General features: G+C 46.0%; 1 protein-coding gene across 1 annotated transcript in view; it reads right to left on the bottom strand.

Moving 5' to 3' along the window:
• Nucleotides 1–2,064: 2,064 nt before the first annotated feature.
• The window catches only part of LOC147119839 (putative G protein-coupled receptor 139), a 101,728-nt gene continuing 81,154 nt past the window's right edge, over nt 2,065–22,638 (bottom strand). The window contains exon 2 of the mRNA XM_085984160.1: nt 2,065–2,969. Coding sequence (XP_085840286.1) covers nt 2,065–2,969 — 905 coding nt within the window. The remainder of the gene's footprint in view (nt 2,970–22,638) is intronic.

Here is a 22,638-nt window from a genome sequence, read left to right as displayed (position 1 = left end):
TTGAAACTTATAAAATGCTGTCAGGACTGGACAGACTAGATGCAGAAAGGGTGTTCCCGATGGGCGGGGATTCCAGAACCAGTGGTCACAGCCTAAGGATAAGGGGCAGGCCATTTAGGACATAAATGAGGAGGAATTTCTTTACCCAGAGAGTGGTTAAACTGTGGAATTCTCGACCACAGAAACCAATAGAGGCCAATACATTAAGTATATTCAAGAAGGAGTTAGATATATTTCTTAAGGCTAAAGGGATCAAGGGGTATGGGGAGAAAGCAGGGGCCGGGTACTGAATTTGGATGATCAGCCATGATCACATTGAAAGGTGGAGCAGGCTCGAGGGGCCGAATGGCCTACTCCTGCTCCTATCTTCTATGTTTCTGGGTGGCGGGCTGCAGTGAGAGACATTTCAGGATGGACGGTGAAACAGTGTCTGTTGGTGTGTTCCAGGGTGGCGGGGTGCAGGGAGCGACAGTTCAGGATGGGCTGTGAAACTGTCTGTTGGTGTGTTCCAGGGTGGCGGGGTGCAGTGAGGCACATTTCAGGATGGACCATGAAATAATGTCTGTTGATGTGTTGCAGGGTGGCGGGGTACAGTGAGGGACAGTTCAGGATGGACTGTGAAACACTGTCTGTTGATGTGTTCCAGGGTGGCGGGGTGCAGTGAAGGACAGTTCAGGATGGACTGTGAAACAAGGTCTGTTGGTGTGTTCCAGAGTGGCGGGTTGCAGTGAGGAATACTTCAGGAGGTAATGTGAATCAGGGTCTGTTGGTGTGTTCCAGGTTGTCGGGGTGCAGTGAGGGACAGTTCAGGATGGGCCGTGAAACAGTGTCTGTTGGTGTGTTCCAGGGTGGCGGGGTGCAGTGAGGGGCAGTTCAGGATGGACTGTGAAACACTGTCTGTTGGTGTATTCCAGGGTGGCGGGGTGCAGTGAGAGGCAGTTTTGGATGAACTGTGAAACACTGTCTGTTGATGTGTTCCAGGTTGGCGGGGTGCAGTGAGAGACATGTCAGGTTGGCCTGTGAATCAGTGTCTGTTGGTGTGTTGCAGGGTGGTAGGGTGCAGTGCAGGACAGTTCCGGATGGACTGTGAATCAGTGTCTGTTGGTGTGTTCCAGGATGGCAGGGTGCAGTGCCGGACAGTTCCGGATGGACTGTGAATCAGTGTCTGTTGGTGTGTTCCAGGATGGCAGGGTGCAGTGCCGGACAGTTCAGGATGGAATGTGAAACAGTTTCTGTTGGTGTGTTCCAGGGTGGTGTGGTTCAGTGAGGGACAGTTCAGGATGGACTGTGAATCAGTGTCTGTTGGTGTGTTCCAGGGTGGTGTGGTTCAGTGAGGGACAGTTCAGGATTGACCGTGAAACAGTTTCTGTTGGTGTGTTCCAGGGTGGTGTGGTTCAGTGAGGGACAGTTCAGGATGGACTGTGAAACAGTTTCTGTTGGTGTGTTCCAGGGTGGTGTGCTTCAGTGAGGGACAGTTCAGGATGGACTGTGAAACAGTTTCTGTTGCTGTGTTCCAGTGTGGCGGGGTGCAGTGAGAGACAGTTCAGGATGGCCTGTGAATCTGTGTCTGTTGGTGTGTTCCAGGGTGGTGTGGTTCAGTGAGGGACAGTTCAGGATGGACTGTGAATATGTGTCTGTTGGTGTGTTCCAGTGTGGTGTGGTTCAGTGAGGGACAGTTCAGGATGGACTGTGAAACAGTTTCTGTTGGTGTGTTCCAGGGTGGTGGGGTTCAGTGAGGGACAGTTCAGGATGGACCTTGAAACAGTTTCTGTTGGTGTGTTCCAGGGTGGTGTGGTTCAGTGAGGGACAGTTCAGGATGGACTGTGAATATGTGTCTGTTGGTGTGTTCCAGTGTGGTGTGGTTCAGTGAGGGACAGTTCAGGATGGACTGTGAAACAGTTTCTGTTGGTGTGTTCCAGTGTGGCGGGGTGCAGTGAGAGACAGTTCAGGTTGGCCTGTGAATCTGTGTCTGTTGGTGTGTTCCAGGGTGGCGGGGTGTAGAGACAGTCCAGGATGGACTGTGAAAATTAACCTTGCGCTAATGCAGAAACTCATTCGACTTTTTCATGATTTAACTATTTTAATGATCAGGTTCACTGGAGATTTGAGCATTTTCATGAACTCCTCTCTGAATTTAGTCTGGGTCACTCCATAAATACAAGTGTTGGTGCAGCAGCTCAGGAGCTGGAGCATGTTTCCGCTTTCCTGGAGAATGAACTTTGGATCATTGAATCCCGAGATCTTATAAACGTTCGTTATTCGCACATACAGGAAATTTACAAAATAGGTCATCCATAACAGGATGAAACTTCCCGAGATGGCGAAGAGTAAAACGATGGACTTTCTCCGGCTCTCCATCTCTGGGTCGCTCTGATTCTCTCCATTGCTGTGGGCCCGGAGTCTCCTGCGGGCTCTATTGGCCGCTAGAATGTGTCTGACGGTCAGAGCATTGAACAGGAGCATCAGGAGGAACGGGGCACAGGGGTTTAAAATACGGTCGAACCAGTCAAACGCTGCCCATGCAAGTTCAGAAATAAAACTTTGCTTAATGTTGCAGTACCACGGGACACCGTTAATTATATACAAAGGCTCATATACAAAGTACCAGGGGATGTTTTTTACACAGCTCACGGCACAGATCGCTCCTATTACAATGGCAGCCGTTTTGTCGGTGCAATATTTTGTTTTCAGCTTCTGGCAACAAATGGCCACAAATCGATCGAAGGTGAAAGCGACCGTCAGCCAGACAGAGCTGTCCCTGGCTGCATAGAGTAGAGCGATTTTTAGGCTACAGACTGGAGTGATAGACAGGAAAAGAACTGGAAAATAAATGACACTGATCCGGTTTAATATCACAGCGGTGATAATGACCAGGAGATCCGTCACCGCCATGGACACCAGGTACCGAGTGACACATTTGGAGAGACCGCACCTTCCTCGGGACAGGGTCACAATCGTCACCAGGTTAGCTGTGGGTGGAAAAGAACAGGTGACTCAAACAGTGTTTTACTCGGAAGTTGTCACTCTTTACCTATGGACTTAATTTGAATTTAAATAAAATTAATCATCGGACATAAGAACTGGGTGAGTTTTTACTTTTACCGCCGTGCAGTCGCGGTTCTAACACCCGATTTTACACTTCTACTGACGCGTCGCCTGAGCACTCACTGAGGCTCACCATTGATTTCCGTCCGGAGCGGATCCCTAAACGGAGCTAGGCCCCAACTGATCTGTTTGCGAGGAAGGTGACCCCAACAGATAGGGCGCTGGCCATAGCCGGACATAGCCCTCATCAGGAACAGGTTTCCAGACAATGATCGTGCATTTGCCGGGCGGAGTGAGCTTCCGGAAACAAAGAGACCGGACGAGCCAGTGACAGTGAGCGGAGTGAGGGGTGGAAAGTGCACGGGGTGTTGAACAGCGCTGGCTGGCAGGAGGCTGAGAGAACCGTGTTGGAAGAGCAGTGTCAGAGTCAATCGCCGGATCAAGATCCAGAGAACTTCAACCGAAAGAAGGAATGACCACAAAAGAACAGCAAGGATTTCGGGAAATAGGCCGGATGGTAGGGTCGATGCAGCTTACTAACTAACTAACTAACTAACTATTTGATGTTCATTAACTATTACCAACAGCTGATTGGCATGTTACTTTTCTTCAATAAATAATATCCATTAAATGCAATAATATTTCCTTTATTATTACATCCAGTTCCCAATATTGTAAGTTTTTGAATTCAGCCCGCTCTGTAGGTATTCAGTGAATTGAGTACATCCGCTGGGCGGAAATGGAGCTAGCAATCATGGCAATCATTTTAGAAATCAATTATTTAATTGATGATTAAACCAGGTCAATGTTATAGCTGCACATTAGTGAGTAATGAACTACTTTCCAAAGCCCGTGCAGTATGACGCCTCACACCTTTTAATGGGAATACACGGAATCAGACGCCGTATATCCGGAGTGTTTTTCAGAGAAATCAAAGGGTTGGTCTCATGAATTGAGAAGGATATTTTTGCCAAAACCGCAGGAGCGTTGCCTGATCTTTGAATAGAGTCTGAGGGTACTTAAGGGGAACCTGGCTCAACGTAATAGGGGATCATGGCTAGAGATCTTTACATCTCATCTGATGAATAGCAGCTCTGACAATGCCGCTCACCGTCAATCGTGTACTGGACGGTCTGCCGAGATTGGAATTTCAAATCCCAGTGATCCAGGCTGAGAATCTTCTCTCTGTGTATACAGATTACAGTGTATTGTTGCAGAGGATCGTCACAGATTGGGAAATCAAATCCTGGAGATCTACACTGAGATCCTGCTCTCATAATAAACAAATAACAATATATTTTCACCAACATTCTGTTGTTATGGAGGATCGCCCTAGCTTGGGAACTCAAATCCCGGAGATATAAAATCCGGCTGTCTTAATACACAAATAACAAGGTATTTCCAGCATCACTTTATTGTTATGGGGGATCGCCCTAGGTTTGAACACAAATCCCAGAGATTTAATCTGAGATCCTGTTGTCTTAATACACAAATAACAATGTAGCCCTACCATCGCTCTACTGTTATGGAGAGACAGTTTGGATTTGGTTTTCAAATCCAGGAGATCTACACTGAGATTCTGCTGTCTTAATACACAAATAACAATGTATTTCCACCATCACTCTACTGTTATGGAGGATCGCCCTAGATTTGAACTCAAATCCTGGAGATGCACACTGAGATCCTGCTGTCCTAACACACAAATAACAATATATTTCCACCATCGCTCTACTGTTTGGAGGATCGCCCTAGATTGAGCTTTCAAATCCCGGAAAAGTACAATGAGATCCTGCTGTCTTAATACACAAATAACAATGTATTTCCACCATCTCTCTGTTGTAATGGAGGGTCACCCTAGATTGGGCTTTCAAATCCCGGAAAAGTACAATGAGATCCTGCTGTCTTAATACACAAATAACAATGTATTTCCACGATCGGTCTACTATTATGGAGGATCGCACTAGATTGGGAACGCAAATCCCAGAGATGTACACTGAGATCCTGCTGTCTTAATACGCAAATAACGATGGCCCAGAAATTCGGGTCCCAACGCATGAGTACGCACGGGGTACTCACGCGTGGACCCGATGGAAGTGCCGGTTTCTTGCATGCACTGCGCATGCGCGGGCAACCGTCACTTCCGTTCCTCTGATTGAAGGGGTTCAGAGGTCGAACGCGTGCGCGTAGGAGTCTGCGCGTGAGCTTTGAACTTACATTTTTTTTGCAGGTTTCTCCGTGATGGTAAGTCTTTAGATTTTAGAAATGTAAAAACCAGGCATAAGGCCAGCATTTTAAAAGTTAAGTGGTCAATTAATTAAAATTAAAACATTTTTTCCACAGTATATTATTTTTAAATAATTTAAAGCAAGGTAAGTATATTTTTAACATCTTTTTTTATAAAATTATTTTTTTCAAAAATTTAAATCACTGTTTTAAAATAGTTATTGAATGTAATTTATAGTTTATTTAAAAAGTGTGATTTAAAAAAAAAAATTATTTGAAGGTTTACTGTTATTTTGGGGCCTGTATATTCATTAGTTTAGACAGGTCTTTCAATCTTATGAATGGGCTATTCCCTCCTCTGATTGGCTGCCCATGGCTCACGTGATCCTAGGGGACACATCACACTAACTACGCCCCTGGGACACGCATGCACAGCACGCTGGGAGTTGGAGCAGGCCCCGGAGCGGAATTCCACGGGAGCCCCGAGCTCAACTGCCGGCGCGCAAGGTAAGTGTAGGTCGGGTGCTTGCACCCGCGGGAAGCCCCCGACCCGAATTACTGGGTCATTCTATTTCCAGCATTACGCTATTGTTATGGAGTATCGCTCTAGATTAGGAAACCAAATCCCGGAGATTTAATCTGAGATCCTGCTGTCTTAATACAGAAATAACAAGGTATTTCCACCATCACTCTGCTGTTAAGGAGGATCGCCCAAGATTGAGAACCCAAATCTCAAGAGATTTAAACTGATATCCTGCTGTCTTATTACACAAATAGCAATGAATTTCCACCATCACTCTTTTGTTATGCAGGATCGGCCTAGATTGGGAACCCAAATCCCAGAGATATAAACTGTGATCCTGCTGTTTTGAAACAGAAATAACAATGTATTTCCAGCATCACTCTACTGTTATCGAGGATCGACATAGATTGGGAACTCAAATCCCGGAGGGCTACACTGAGATCCTGCTGTCCTAACACACAAATAACAATGTATTTCCACCATCGCTCTACTGTTATGGAGGATCGCCCTAGATTGGGAACCCAAATCTCAGAGATTTAAACTGAGATCCTGCTGTCTTAATGCACAGATCACAATGTATTTTCACCATCACTCTATTGTTATGGAGGATCGCCCTAAATTGGGAACCCAAATCCCAGAGATTTAAACTGTGATCCTGCTGTCTTGATACAGAAATAACAATGTATTTTCACCATCGCTCTACTATTATGGAGGATCGCCCTACATTGGGAACTCAAATCCCAGAGGGCTACACTGAGAACCTGCTGATTTAATGCACAGATAACAATGTATTTTCACCATCGCTCTATGGATATGGAGGATTGCTCTAGATTGGGAACTCAAATCCCAGAGATTTAAACTGAGACCCTGCTGTCTTAATACACAAATAACAATGTATTTCCACCATCACTCTGTTGTTATCGAGTATCGCCCTAGATTTGGAATCCAAATCCCAGAGATTTAAACTGAGATCCTGTTGTCTTAATACACAAATAAAAATGTATTTCCACAATCGCTCTGCTGTTTTGGAGGATCGCCCAAGATTGGGAACGCAAATCACAGAGATTTATACTGTGGACCTGCTGTCTTAATACACAAATAACAATGTATTTCCACTATCACTCTGTTGTTATGAAGGATCGCACTAGATTGGGAACGCAAATCCCAGAGAGGTATACTGAGATCCTGCTGTCTTAATACGCAAATAACAATGGCCCAGAAATTCGGTCCCAACACGTGAGTACGCATGGGGTACTCACACGTGGACCCGATGGAAGTGCCGGTTTCTTGCATGCACTGCGCATGCGCGGGAAACCGGCACTTCCGTTCCTCTGAACGAAGGGGTTCAGAGGTCGAACGCGTGTGCACGGGAGTCTGCGCGTGCGCTTTGAACGTACGTTTTTTTTACAGGTTTTTCCGTGAGGGTAAGTCTTTAGATTTTAGAAATGTAAAAACCAGGCGTAAGGCCAGCATTTTAAAAGGTAAGTGGTCAATTAATTAAAATTAAAACATTTTTTCCACAGGTTTATTATTATTTTAAATACTTTAAAGGAAGGTAAGTTTATTTTTAGCCCAGTTTTTTTATTAAATTCTTTTTTTCAAAAATTTAAATTATTGTTTAAAATAGTTATTTAATGTAATTTATAGTTTATTTAAAAAGTATGATTTAAAAAAAAATTATTTGAATGTTTACTGTTATTTTGGGGCCAATTATGAATGGGCTTTTCCCTCCTCTGATTGGTTGCCCATGGCTCACGTGAGCCCAGGGGATGCATCACACTAACTACACCCCTGGGAAATGCAAGCACAGCGCACCGAGAGTTGGAGCAGGCCCCGGAGCGGAATCCACGGGAGCCCAGAGCTCAACTGCAAGTTAAGTGCGGGTCGGGGGCTTGCACCCAAATTACTTTATTTCCAGCATTACGCTATTGTTATGGAGTATCGCTCTAGATTGGGAACCCAAATCCCGGAGATTTAATCTGAGATCCTGCTGTCTTAATACACAAATAACAAGGTATTTCCACCATCACTCTGCTGTTGAGGAGGATCGCCCAAGATTGGGAACCCAAATCACAGACATTTAAACTGAGATCCTGCTGTCTTAATACACAAATAACAATGAATTTCCACCATCACTCTATTGTTATGCAGGATCGGCCTGGATTGGGAAACCAAATCCCAGAGATATAAACTGTGATCCTGCTGTTTTGAAACAGAAATAACAATGTATTTCCAGCATCACTCTACTGCTATTGAGGATCGACATAGATTGGGGAAACAAATCCAAGAGGACTACATTGAGACCCTGCTGTCCTAACACACAAATAACAATGTATTTCCACCATTGCTCTACTGTTATGGAGAATCGCCCTAGAGTGGGAACCCAATTCCCAGAGATTTAAACTGAGATCGTGCTGTCTTAATGCACAAATCACAATGTATTTCCGCCATCACTCTATTGATATGGAGGATCGCCCTAAATTGTGTACCCAAATCCCAGAGATTTAAACTGTGATCCTGCTGTCTTGATACAGAAATAACAATGTATTTCCAGCATCACTCTACTGCTATTGAGGATCGACATAGATTGGGAACACAAATCCCAGAGGGCTACACTGAGACCCTGCTGTCCTAACACACAAATAACAATGTATTTCCACCATTGCTCTACTGTTATGGAGAATCGCCCTACATTGGGAACTCAAATCCCAGAGATTTAAACTGAGTTTCTGCTGTCTTAATACACAAATAACAATGTATTTCCACCATCACGCTTTTGTTATGGAGGATCACCCTAGATTGGGCTTTCTAATCCCGGAGAAGTACAATGAGATCCTGCTGTCTTAATACACAAATAACAATGTGTTTCCACGATCGCTCTACTGTTATGGGGGATCGCCCAAGATTGGGAACGCAAATCCCAGAGATGTACACTGAGATCCTACTGTCTTAATACGCAAATAACAATGGCCCAGAAATTCGGCTCCCAATGCGTGAGTACACACGGTGTAATCACGCGTGGACCCAATGGAAGTGCCGGTCTCTTGCATGCACTGTACATGCGCGGGAAACCTGCACTTCCGTTCCTCTGAAGGAAGGGGTTCAGAGGTCGAACACGTGTGCGCGGGAGTCTGCGCGTGCGCTTTGAACTTACGTTTTTTTTACAGGTTTTTCCGTAAGGGCAAGTCTTTAGATTTTAGAAATGTAAAAACGAGGTGTAAGGCCAGCATGTTAAAAGGTAAGTGGCCAATTAATTAAAAATAAAACATTTTTTCCACAGGTTTATTATTTTTAAATACTTTAAAGCAAGGAAAGTTTATTTTTAGCCCCGCTTTTAATAAAATTATTTTTTTCAAAAATTTATATTATTGTTTAAAATAGTTATTTAATGTAATTTATAGTTAACTAGCTGAAGTGCCCGGCGGTGCCGAGGGTCTTTTGAGGGCATGTTGTTGTTGGAAGAGAGAGAGAGAGCGACTGAGGGGAAGAGAGAGAGCGACTGGGGGGAAGAGAGAGAGCGACTGGGGGGAAGAGAGAGAGCGACTGGGGGGAAGAGAGAGAGCGACTGGGGGGAAGAGAGAGAGCGATGGGGGGGAAGAGAGAGAGCGACTGGGGGGAAGAGAGAGAGTGACTGGGGGAAGAGAGAGAGCGACTGGGGGGAAGAGAGAGGGCGACTCGGGGGAAAAAAGAGAGCGACTGGGGGGAAGAGAGAGAGCGACTGGGGGAAGAGAGAGAGCGACTGGGGGGAAGAGAGAGAGCGACTGGGGGAAGAGAGAGAGCGATGGGGGGGAAGAGAGAGAGCGACTGGGGGGAAGAGAGAGAGTGACTGGGGGAAGAGAGAGAGCGACTGGGGGGAAGAGAGAGGGCGACTCGGGGGAAAAAAGAGAGCGACTGGGGGGAAGAGAGAGAGCGACTGGGGGGAAGAGAGAGAGTGACTGGGGGAAGAGAGAGAGCGACTGGGGGGAAGAGAGAGGGCGACTCGGGGGAAAAAAGAGAGCGACTGGGGGGAAGAGAGAGAGCGACTGGGGGAAGAGAGAGAGCGACTGGGGGGAAGAGAGAGAGCAAATGGGGGGAAGAGAGAGCGACTGGGGGAAGAGAGAGAGCGACTGGGGGGAAGAGAGAGAGCGACTGGGGGGAAGAGAGAGAGCGACTGGGGGGAAGAGAGAGGGTGACTGGGGGGAAGAGAGAGAGCGACTGGGGGGAAGACAGAGAGCGACTGGGGGCAAGAGAGAGAGCGACTGAGGGCAAGAGAGAGAGCGACTGAGGGGAAGAGAGAGTGCGACTGGGGGAAGAGAGAGCGACTGTGGGGAAGAGAGAGCGCGATTGGGGGGAATAGAGAGAGCGACTGGTGGGAAGAGAGAGCGACTGGGGGGATGAGAGAGAGCGAGAGACTGGGGGGAAGAGAGAGAGCGACTGGGGGGGAGAGAGAGAGCGACTGGGGGGAAGAGAGAGCGACTGGGGGGAAGAGAGAGAGCGACAGGGGAAGAGAGAGAGCGACTGGGGGGAAGAGAGTGAGTGACTGGGGGGAAGGGAGGGAGGAAAGGGGAGGGGGGAGGAAAGGGGAGGGGCGAGGAAAGGGGAGGGGGAGGATAGTGGGAGGGGAGGGGGGAGGAAAGGGGGAGGGGAGGGTGGAGGAAAGGGGAGGGGGGGAGGAAAGGGGGAGGTGAAGGGGAGGAAAGGGGGAGGCGGAGGGGAGGAGGGAGGAAAGGGGGAGGGGGGAGGAAAGGGGGGGAGGGGAGGGGGGATGGGAGGGGTGAGGAAAGGGGGAGGGGAGGGGGGAGGCAAGGGGGAGGGGTGAGGAAAGAGGGGGAGGGGGGAGGCAAGGGGGAGGGGTGAGGGAAGAGGGGGGATGGGGAGAGGGGAGGGGGTAGAGGGGAAGGGGGATGGGGTAGAGGGGAGGGAGGGGGGAGGGGGAAGAGGGTTGGGGGGAAGAAGGGGGAGGGGGAATAAGGGGGAAGGGGGAGGGGGGAAGAAGGGGGAGGGGGAAGAAGGGGGAGGGGGAAGAAGGGGGAGGGGGAAGAAGGGGGAGGGTGGAAGAAGGGTGAAGAGGGAGGGGGGAAGGGGGAGGGGGAAGAAGGGGAAGAGGGGGGAGGGGGAGGGAGGGGGAAGGGGGAGGGGGGAAGAAGGGGGAGAGGGGAAGAGGGGGTGGGGGGAAGAAGGGGGAGGGGGTAGAGGGGGGAGGGGGGAAGAAGGGGGATGGGGGAAGAAGGGGGAGGGGGGAAGGAGGGGGGAGGGGGGTAAGAAAGGGGAGGGGCGAAGGAGGGGGGGAGGGGAGCACCCCGTCAGCCCGAGCCCTGCCCCCCGCCTTCCTGAGCCCCGATCTCCCGAGCCCGGCCCATGATCTGCCGGGCCCCGCCCCCGATCTCCCGAGCCCCGCCCCCCCAATCTCCCGAGGCTCGCCCCCCCCCGCTCTCCCGAGGCCTGATCTCCCGAGCCCCGCCCCCCCCGATCTGCCGAACCCCGATCTCCCGAGCCCCGCCCCCCACCGGAGCCGGCTTCAAGAGCAGAGAGAGAGAGACGCCGCCGCGCAACCTACCGCATGAGGCCCAGCCGGACTCAAGTCCCGCGCGCTGACTCCTGCCCCACCTGCCTTTACTAAGATGGCGGCGATGGCGACGCTCGGCTCAGGTCCGCCCCCTCCAGCCTTCACAAAAATGGCGGCGATCGCGAGCCGCTTGTTGAGCGCAACGGGAGGTGCCTAGCTTGGGCATGGCTGGGCAACAGAGGCCCAGGTTTACAGGCCTGGAAAAACGGTGAAAAGTAGGAAAATTCTAGATGTTAGAGAAAAGATTTACAAATTGTTTAACTTTTTTAAAAAACAATTTGTGTTTTAAAAGCAACTTTTTATTTGCTGGAAACGTAGATTTGAAAAGAAACACGCAGAAAGTGGGAAAAAGAAATGAACAGTTTGGAATCAAGAAGGCGGCCACTCACCTCGGTTCAGAATGATAAGGCCCGCCCACACATGCACCGATTGGTCAACTGTCAGGTCACTGATCTGTAGGATTGGTCAATCATCTCATCACTCAACTGTAGGATGGCCTGCCCACACACACAATGAACCCGCCCCCACTCGATGCAAAAGAGCGGATAATGAGAGGAATTTTGAACGTTTTTTGGATACCGTCGGCACAATGTTTCACCGAGCACAAAGTAAATATGCCTACAAGAGTCCCCTAATGATGAGCTTTCTTTTGATATAACATATGTGTAGGTACGCTCTATAATTTTTGATTGTATAGCCGGACAGAGAGACAGACAGAGAGACAGACAGACAGACATATCCTTTTATATATATAGATTTAAAAAGTGTGATATTTTAAAAAATTTACTTGAAGGTTTACTGTTATTTTGGGGCCCCTATATTCATAAGTTTAGACAGGTCTTTCTGTCAATCATATGAATGGGCTTTTCCCTCCTCTGATTGTCTGCCCATGGCTCACGTGATCCCAGGGGACACATTGCACTAACTATGCCCCTGGGACACACGAGCACAGTGTGCCGGGACTTGGAGCAGGCCCCGGAGCGGAAATCCACGGGAGCCCAGGTCTCAACTGCTGGCGTGCAAGGTAAATGCAGGTCAGGGGCTTGCAGCCGCGGGAAGACCCCCACCCGAATTACTGGGCCATTGTATTTCCAGCATTATGCTATTGTTATGGAGTATCGCTCTAGATTGGGAACCTAAATCCTGGAGATTTAATCTGAGATCCTGCTGTCTTAATACACAAATAACAAGGTATTTCCACCATCACTCTGCTGTTAAGGAGGATCACCCAAGATTGGGAACCCAAATCTCAGAGATTTAAACTGAGATCATGCTGTCTTAATACACAAATAACAATGAATTTCCACCATCACTCTATTGTTATGCCGGATCGCCCTAGATTGGGAACCCAAATCCCAGAGATATAAACTGTGATCCTGCTGTTTTGATACAGAAATAGCAATGTAGTTCCAGCATCACTCTACTGTTATCGAGGATCAACATAGATTGGGAACTCAAATCCCGGGGGGCTACACTGAGATCCTACTGTCCTAACACACAAATAACAATGTATTTCCACCATTGCTCTAATGTTATGGAGGATCGCCCGAGAGTGGGAACCCAAATCTCATAGATTTAAACTGAGATCATGCTGTCTTAATGCACAAATCACAATGTATTTCCAGCAAAACTCTATTGTTATGGCGGATCGCCCTAGATTGTGAACCCCAATCACAGAGATTTAAACTGAGATCCTGCTGTCTGAATGCACAAATAACAATGTATTTTCACCATCACTCTACTGTTATGGAGAATCGCCCTAGACTGGGAACTCAAATCCCGGACGGCTACACTGAGATCCTGCTGCTTAATGCAGGAATAACAATTTATTTTCATCATCGCTCTATGGTTATCGAGGATCACCCTAGATTGGGAACTCAAATCCCAGAGATTTAAATTGAGATCCTGCAGTCTTAATACACAAATAACAGCGTATTTCCTCCATCACTCTATTATTATGGGGGATCGCCCTTGATTGGGATCCCAAATCCCGAGATGTACACTGATATCCTGCTGTCTTAATGCATGAATAACAATACATTTCCACCGTCACCCTGTTGCTATGGAGGATCGCCAAAGATTGGGAACCCAAATCCCAGAGATGTACACTGGGATCCTGCTGACTTAATACACAAATATCAATGCATTTCCACCATCACTCTACTGTAATGGAGCATCGCCCTAGATTGGGGACCCAAATCCCGGAGATATAAACTGAGAACCTGCTGTCTTAATACACAAATAACAATGAATTTCCACCATCACTATACTGTTATGGAGGATCGCCTGAGATTGGGAACTCCAATCCCAGAGATTGAAACTGAGGTCCTGCTGTCTTAATACAGAAATAACAATGTAGTTTCAACATCACTCTGTTGTTATGGAGGATAGCCCTAGATTGGGAATCCAAATCCCAGATATGTACACTGATATACTGGAGTCTTAATACACAAATAACAATGCATTTCCAACATCTCTCTGCTGTTATGGAGGATCGCCCTAGATTGGGAACCCAAATCCTGGAGATGTACACTGAGATCCTGCTGTCTTAATGTACAAATAACTATGTATTTCCACCATCACTATGTTGTTATCGAGGATCGCCATGTATTGTGAACCCAAATACTGGAGATCTACACTGAGATCCTTCTGTCTTAATACGCAAATAACAATGTATTTCCGCCATCACTCTGCTTTTATGGAGGATCGCCCTAGATTGGGAACTCAAATCCTGGAGGGCTACACTGAGAACCTGCTGACTTAATGCACAAATAACAATGTATTTTCACCATCGCTCTACGGATATGGAGGATTGCCCTAGATTGGTAAATCAAATTCCAAAGATTTAAACGGAGATCCTGCTGTCTTTATACACAATTAAGTATGTATTTCCACCATCACTCTATTATTATGGCGGATCGCCCTAGATTGTGAACCCCAATCACAGAGATTTAAACTGTGAACCTGCTGTCTTAATACACAAATAGCAATGTATTTCCACCATCACTCTGCTGTTATGGAGGATCTCCCTAGATTGGGAAACCAAATCCCGGAGATGTACACTGATATCCTGCAGTCTTAATACACAAATAACAATGTATTTCCACCATAGATACATAGATACATAGAAGATAGGAGCAGGAGTAGGCCATTCGGCCCTTCGAGCCTGCTCCGCCATTCAATGAGATCATGGCTGATCATCCAAATTCAGTACCCGGTCCCTGCCTTCTCCCCATAGCCCTTGATCCCTTTAGCCTTAAGAAATATATCCAACTCTTTCTTGAATATACTTAATGAACTGGCCTCCACCGCCCTCTGTGGCAGAGAATTCCACAGGTTCACCACTCTCTGGGTGAAGAAATTCCTCCTCATTTCAGTCCTAAATGGCTTACCCCTTATCCTCAGACTATGACCCCTGGTTCTGGACTCCCCGGACATCAGAAACATCCTTCCTGCATCTAGTCTGTCCAGGCCTGACAGAATTTTATAGGTTTCGATGAGATCCCCTCTCAATCTTCTAAACGCCAGTGAGTATAAGCCCAATCGACCCAATCTCTCCTCATACGTCATTCCTGCCATCCCAGGTATCAGCCTGGTGAATCATCGCTGCACTCCTTCCATGGCAAGAACGTCCTTCCTCAGGTAAGGCGACCACAACTGCACACAATACTCAAGGTGTGGTCTCATCAAGGCCCTGTACAACTGTAGCAAGACATCCTTGTTCTTGTACTCGAACCCTCTTGCTACGAAGGCCAACATACCATTTGCCTTCTTAACCGCCTGCTGCACCTGCATGCTTACCTTCAGCGACTGGTGTACAAGAACACCCAGGTCACTTTGCACTTCCCCTTCTCCCAAACTATTACCATTCAAATAATAATCTGCCTTCCTGTTTTTGCCACCAAAGTGGATAACCTCACATTTATCCACATTATAGTGCATTTGCCATGTTTCTGCCCAATTACCCAACCTGTCCAAATAGTGCTGGAGTTTCAAGACATCCCCCTCACAGCATACCCTCCCCCCCTGCTTTGTGTCGTCTGCAAATTTGGAGATATTACATCCAATTTCCTCGTCCAGATCATTAATATATATTGTGAACAGCTGGGGCCCTAGGACCAATCCTTGCGGTACCCCACTAGTCACTGTCTGCCACTCGGAAAATGACCCGTTTATTCCAACTCTTTGCTTTCTGTCCGCCAACCAGTTCTCTATCCAAGTCAATACCTTGCCACCAATCCCATGTGCCTTAATTTTGCACGCTAATCTCTTACGCGGGACCTTATCGAAAGCCTTCTGAAAGTCCAAATATATCACATCCACTGGTTCTCCCTTATCTATTTTACCAGTTACATCCTCAAAAAATTCCAGTAGATTAGTCAAGCATGATTTACCTTTTGTAAATCCATGTTGACTTTGTCCGATCCAGTCACTGCTTTCCAAGTGCTCTGCTATTACATCTTTTATAATGGACTCTAGCATTTTCCCCACTACCGATGTCAAGCTTACTAGTCTATAATTCCCCGCCTTTTCTCTACCACCTTTTTTGAATAGTGGGGTAACATTAGCTACCGAGTTCTGGAAGATGACCAGCAATGCATCTACTATTTCTAGGGCCACTTCCTTAAGTACCCTGGGATGTAGATAATCAGACCCTGGGGATTTATCGGCCTTCAGTCCCATCAATTTTCCTAACACCATTTCCCTACAAATACTGATTTCTTTCAGTTCCACCCTTTCATCAGGCCCTATGTTCCCCGGCATCTCTGGGAGGTTATTTGTGTCCTCCTTTGTGAAGGCAGAACCAAAATATGTATTTAGTTGTTCCGCCATGTCTTTGTTCCCCATTATAAATTCCCCCGATTCTGACTGCAAGGGACCTACGCTTGACTTCACCAATCTTTTTCTCTTCACATATCTATAAAAGCTTTTACAGTCAGTTTTTATGTTCTCTGCAAGCTTACTCTCATATTCTATTTTCCCTTTCTTAGTTAATCCCTTTGTCCTCCTTTGTTGAATCCTAAACTGCTCCCACTCCTCAGGGTTATTGCTTTTTCTGGCCAATTTATATGCCCTCTCCTTGGACCTTATGCTATCCCTAATTTCCCTTGTTAGCCACGGTTGGGTCACCTTTTTTGATTTATTTTTATGCCAAACTGGGATGAACAAATTCTGTAGTTCATCCATCCGGTCTTTGAATGTTTGCCATTGCCTATCCACCATCAACCCTTTGAGTGCCATTCCCCAATCAATCCTACCCAACTCGCTCCTCAGACCATCATAGTTTCCTTTATTTAAATTGAGGACCCTAGTCTCCGAGTCAACTACTTCATTCTCCATCTTAATGAAGAATTTGATCATATTATGATCGCTCCGACCCAAGGGGCCTCTTACAACAAGATTGCTAATTAATCCTTTCTCATTTAATAATACCCAGTCTAAGATGGCCTGATCTCTGGTTGGTTCCTCGACATATTGGTCCAGGAAACCGTCCCGTAAACTCTCCAGGAATTCCTCCTCCACAGTATTGTTACACATTTGGTTGGCCCAATCTATATGTAGATTAAAGTCACCCAATGATGACTGCTGTGCCCTTATTGCACGCTTTTTAAATTTCTCTTTGAATGCCATCCCCAACCTCCGCCTTACTGTTTGGAGGTCTATAAACCACTCCCACTAACGTTTTTTTCCCCTTAGTATTTCTCAATTCTACCCATACAAATTCCACCTCATCAGAGCTAATATCCTTCATTACAATTGTGTTAATCCCTTCTATAACCAGTATTGCTACCCCACCTCCCTTTCCTTTTTGCCTATCTTTCCTGAATATCGAATACACCTGGATGTTGAGTTCCCAGTCCTGGCCTTCCTTGAGCCACGTTTCCGTAATCCCAAACAAATCGTATTTGTTTACTTCTATTTGCACAGCCAATTCATCCACCTTATTACAAATGCTCCTTGCATTAAGACACAAAGCCTTCAGGCTTGTTTTTTTAACGCTGTTAGACCTATTAGAATTATTATTTACTGTGGCCATGTTTGATTTAAACCGTTGATTTCTCTGACCGCCACTTTTGTTTTTCTCCTTCCTATCTTTTGATTTTATCCTTGTTTCCCTTTCCTCTCTCTCCCTGCTCAGGTTCCCAACCCCCTGCCATTTTAGTTTAAACCCTCCCCCACAGCACTAGCAAACACTCCCTCTTGGACATTGATTCCAGCCCTGCCCAGGTGCAGACCATCCGGTTTGAACTGGTCCCACCTCCCCCAGAACCAGTTCCAATGTCCCAGGAACTTGAATCCCTCCCCCTGGCACCATCACTCTACTGTTATAGAGGATCGCGCTTGATTGGGAACCCAAATCGCAGAGATTTTAACGGAGATCCTGCTGTCTTAATACACAAATAACAATGTATTTCCACCATCAATCTACTGTTATGGAGGATCGCCCAAGATTGGGAACCCAAATCTCAGAGGTTTTAACTGAGATCCTGCTGTCCTAACACGTAAATAACAACGTCTTTCCACCATCACTCTACTGCTGTGGAGGATCGTCCTTGATTGGGAACCCAAATCTCAGAGATTTATACTGAGATCCTGCTGTCTTGATACAGAAGTAACCATGTATTTCCACCAACATTCTACTGTTATGTAGGAACTCCCTAGTTTGTGAACCCAAATCCCAGAGATTTAAACTGAGACCCTGCTGTCTGAATGCACAAATAACAATGTATTTTCACCATCACTCTACTGTTATGGAGAATCGCCCTAGACTGCGAACTCAAATCCCGGAGGGCTACACTGAGATCCTGCTGTTTAATGCAGGAATAACAATGTATTTTCATCATCGCTCTATGGTTATGGAGGATCACCCTAGATTGGGAACTCAAATCCCAGAGATTGAAATTGAGATCCTGCAGTCTTAATACACAAATAACAACGTATTTCCTCCATCACTCTATTGTTATGGGGGATCGCCCTAGATTGGGATCCCAAATCCCGAGATGTACACTGATATCCTGCTGTCTTAATGCACAAATAACAATACATTTCCACCGTCACTCTGTTGCTATGGAGGATCGCCCAAGATTGGGAACCCAAATCCCAGAGATGTACACTGGGATCCTGCTGACTTAATACACAAATATCAATGCATTTCCACCATCACTATACTGTTATGGAGGATCGCCTGAGATTGGGAACTCCAATCCCAGAGATTGAAACTGAGGTCCTGCTGTCTTAATACACAAATAACAATGTAGTTTCACCATCACTCTATTGTTATGGAGGATAGCCATAGATTGGGAATCCAAATCGCAGATATGTACACTGATAGGCTGGAGTCTTAATACACAAATAACAATGTATTTCCAACATCTCTCTGCTGTTATGGAGGATCGCCCTAGATTGGGAACCCAAATCCCGGAGATGTACACTGAGATCCTGCTGTCTTAATTTACAAATAACAATGTATTTCCACCATCACTATGTTGTTATCGAGGATCGCCATGTATTGTGAACCCAAATACTGGAGATCTACACTGAGATCCTTCTGGCTTAATACGCAAATAACAATGTATTTCCACCATCACTCTGCTGTTATGGAGGATCACCCTAGATTGGGAACACAAATCCCGGAGATGTACACTGAGATCCTGCTGTCTTAATACACAAATCACAATGTATTTGCAGCATCACTCTACTGTTAAGGAGGATCCACCTAGATAGGGAACTCAAATCCCGGAGATGTACACTGAGATGCTGCTGTCTTAATAGACAAATAAGAATGTATTTCCACCATCACTCTACTGTTATGGAGGAGCGCCCTTGATTTGATCTCAAATCTCGGGGACTTAAACTGAAATCCTGCTGCCTTAATACACAAATAACAATGTATTTTCGCCATCATTCTGTTGTTAAGCAGGATCGCCCTAGATTGGGCTTTCAAATCCCGGAGCTGTACACTGAGATCCTGTTGTCCTAACTCACAAATAACAATGTTTTTCCACCTTCTCTCTACTTTAATGGATGTTCGCCCAAGATTGGCAACCCAAATCCCTGAGATTTAAACTGATATCATACTGCCTTAATACACAAATAACAAAGTGTTTCCACCATCACACTGTTTTAAGGATTATTGCCGTAGATTGGGATCCCAAATCCCAGAGATTTAAACTGTGAACCTGTTGTCTTAATACACAAATAACAATGTCTTTCCAACATCACTCTTTCGTTATGGAGGGTCACCCTATATTGGGCTTTCAAATCCCAGAGTTGTACACGGAGATCTTGCTGTCTTAATGCACAAATAAGAATGAATTTCCACCAGCACGCTATTTTTATGGAGGATCGCCCTAGATTGTGAACCGAAATTGCAGAGATTTAAGCTGTGATCCTGCTGTCTTAATACACAAATAACGATGAATTTCCACCATCACTCCACTGTTAAGGAGGATCCACCTAGATTGGGAACACAAATCCCGGAGATGTACACTGAGATCCTGCTGTCTTAATACACAAATAACAATGTATTTCCACCATAGATACATAGATACATAGAAGATAGGAGCAGGAGTAGGCCATTCGGCCCTTCGAGCCTGCTCCGCCATTCAATGAGATCATGGCTGATCATCCAAATTCAGTACCCGGTCCCTGCCTTCTCCCCATAGCCCTTGATCCCTTTAGCCTTAAGAAATATATCCAACTCTTTCTTGAATATACTTAATGAACTGGCCTCCACCGCCCTCTGTGGCAGAGAATTCCACAGGTTCACCACTCTCTGGGTGAAGAAATTCCTCCTCATTTCAGTCCTAAATGGCTTACCCCTTATCCTCAGACTATGACCCCTGGTTCTGGACTCCCCGGACATCAGAAACATCCTTCCTGCATCTAGTCTGTCCAGGCCTGACAGAATTTTATAGGTTTCGATGAGATCCCCTCTCAATCTTCTAAACGCCAGTGAGTATAAGCCCAATCGACCCAATCTCTCCTCATACGTCATTCCTGCCATCCCAGGTATCAGCCTGGTGAATCATCGCTGCACTCCTTCCATGGCAAGAACGTCCTTCCTCAGGTAAGGCAACCAAAACTGCACACAATACTCAAGGTGTGGTCTCATCAAGGCCCTGTACAACGGTAGCAAGACATCCTTGTTCTTGTACTCGAACCCTCTTGCTACGAAGGTCAACATACCATTTGCCTTCTTAACCGCCTGCAGCACCTGCATGCTTACCTTCAGCGACTGGTGTACAAGAACACCCAGGTCTCTTTCCACTTCCCCTTCTCCCAAACTATTACCATTCAAATAATAATCTGCCTTCCTGTTTTTGCCACCAAAGTGGATAACCTCACATTTATCCACATTATAGTGCATTTGCCATGTTTCTGCCCAATCACCCAACCTGTCCAAATCGTGCTGGAGTTTCAAGACATCCTCCTCACAGCATACCCTCCCCCCCTGCTTTGTGTCGTCTGCAAATTTGGAGATATTACATCCAATTCCCTCGTCCAGATCATTAATATATATTGTGAACAGCTGAGGCCCTGGGACCAATCCTTGCGGTAACCCACTAGTCACTGCCTGCCACTCGGAAAAGGTCCCTTTTATTCCAACTCTTTGCTTTCTGTCCACCAACCAGTTCTCTATCCAAGTCAATACCTTGCCACCATTCCCATATGCCTTAATTTTGCACGCTAATCTCTTACACGGGACCTTATCGAAAGCCTTCTGAAAGTCCAAATATACCACATCCACTGGTTCTCCCTTATCTATTTTACCAGTTACATCCTCAAAAAATTCCAGTAGATTAGTCAAGCATGATTTACCTTTTGTAAATCCATGTTGACTTTGTCCGATCCAGTCACTGCTTTCCAAGTGCTCTGCTATTACATCTTTTATAATGGACTCTAGCATTTTCCCCACTACCGATGTCAAGCTTACTAGTCTATAATTCCCCGCCTTTTCTCTACCACCTTTTTTGAATAGTGGGGTAACATTAGCTACCCACCAATCCATGGGTACCGTTCCAGAGTCTATCGAGTTCTGGAAGATGACCAGCAATGCATCTACTATTTCTAGGGCCACTTCCTTAAGTACCCTGGGATGTAGATTATCAGACCCTGGGGATTTATCGGCCTTCAGTCCCATCAATTTTCTTAACACCATTTCCCTACAAATACTGATTTCTTTCAGTTCCACCCTTTCATCAGACCCTATGTTCCCCGGCATCTCTGGGAGGTTATTTGTGTCCTCCTTTGTGAAGACAGAACCAAAATATGTATTTAGTTGTTCCGCCATGTCTTTGTTCCCCATTATAAATTCCCCCGATTCTGACTGCAAGGGACCTACGCTTGACTTCACCAATCTTTTTCTCTTCACATATCTATAAAAGCTTTTACAGTCAGTTTTTATGTTCTCTGCAAGCTTACTCTCATAATCTATTTTCCCTTTCTTAATTAATCGCTTTGTCCTCCTTTGTTGAATCCTAAACTGCTCCCACTCCTCAGGGTTATTGCTTTTTCTGGCCAATTTATATGCCCTCTCCTTGGACCTTATGCTATCCCTAATTTCCCTTGTTAGCCACGGTTGGGTCACCTTTTTTGTTTTATTTTTATGCCAAACTGGGATGAACAAATTCTGTAGTTCATCCCGTCGGTCTTTGAATGTTTGCCATTGCCTATCCACCATCAACCCTTTGAGTGCCATTCCCCAATCAATCCTACCCAACTCGCTCCTCAGACCATCATAGTTTCCTTTATTTAAATTGAGGACCCTAGTCTCCGAGTCAACTATTTCATTCTCCATCTTAATGAAGAATTCGATCATATTATGATCGCTCCGACCCAAGGGGCCTCTTACAACAAGATTGCTAATTAATCCTTTCTCGTTAAATAATACCCAGTCTAAGATGGCCTGATCTCTGGTTGGTTCCTCGACATATTGGTCCAAGAAACCGTCCCGTAAACTCTCCAGGAATTCCTCCTCCACAGTATTGTTACTCATTTGGTTGGCCCAATCTATATGTAGATTAAAGTCACCCAATGATGACTGCTGTGCCCTTATTGCACGCTTTTTAAATTTATCTTTGAATGCCATCCCCAACCTCCGCCTTACTGTTTGGAGGTCTATAAACCACTCCCACTAACGTTTTTTTCCCCTTAGTATTTCTCAATTCTACCCATACAAATTCCAACTCATCAAAGCTAATATCCTTCATTACAATTGTGTTAATCCCTTCTATAACCAGTAATGCTACCCCACCTCCCTTTCCTTTTTGCCTATCTTTCCTGAATATCGAATACACCT

Source organism: Somniosus microcephalus, chromosome 4, assembly GCF_052327205.1.
Source record: "Somniosus microcephalus isolate GS21.2 chromosome 4, FLI_Smic_1.0, whole genome shotgun sequence".
In the NCBI taxonomy this organism is placed as follows: domain Eukaryota; kingdom Metazoa; phylum Chordata; class Chondrichthyes; order Squaliformes; family Somniosidae; genus Somniosus; species Somniosus microcephalus.
The sequence above is the reverse complement of the archived record's forward strand: the minus strand, read 5'-3'. Positions and strand labels throughout refer to the sequence as shown.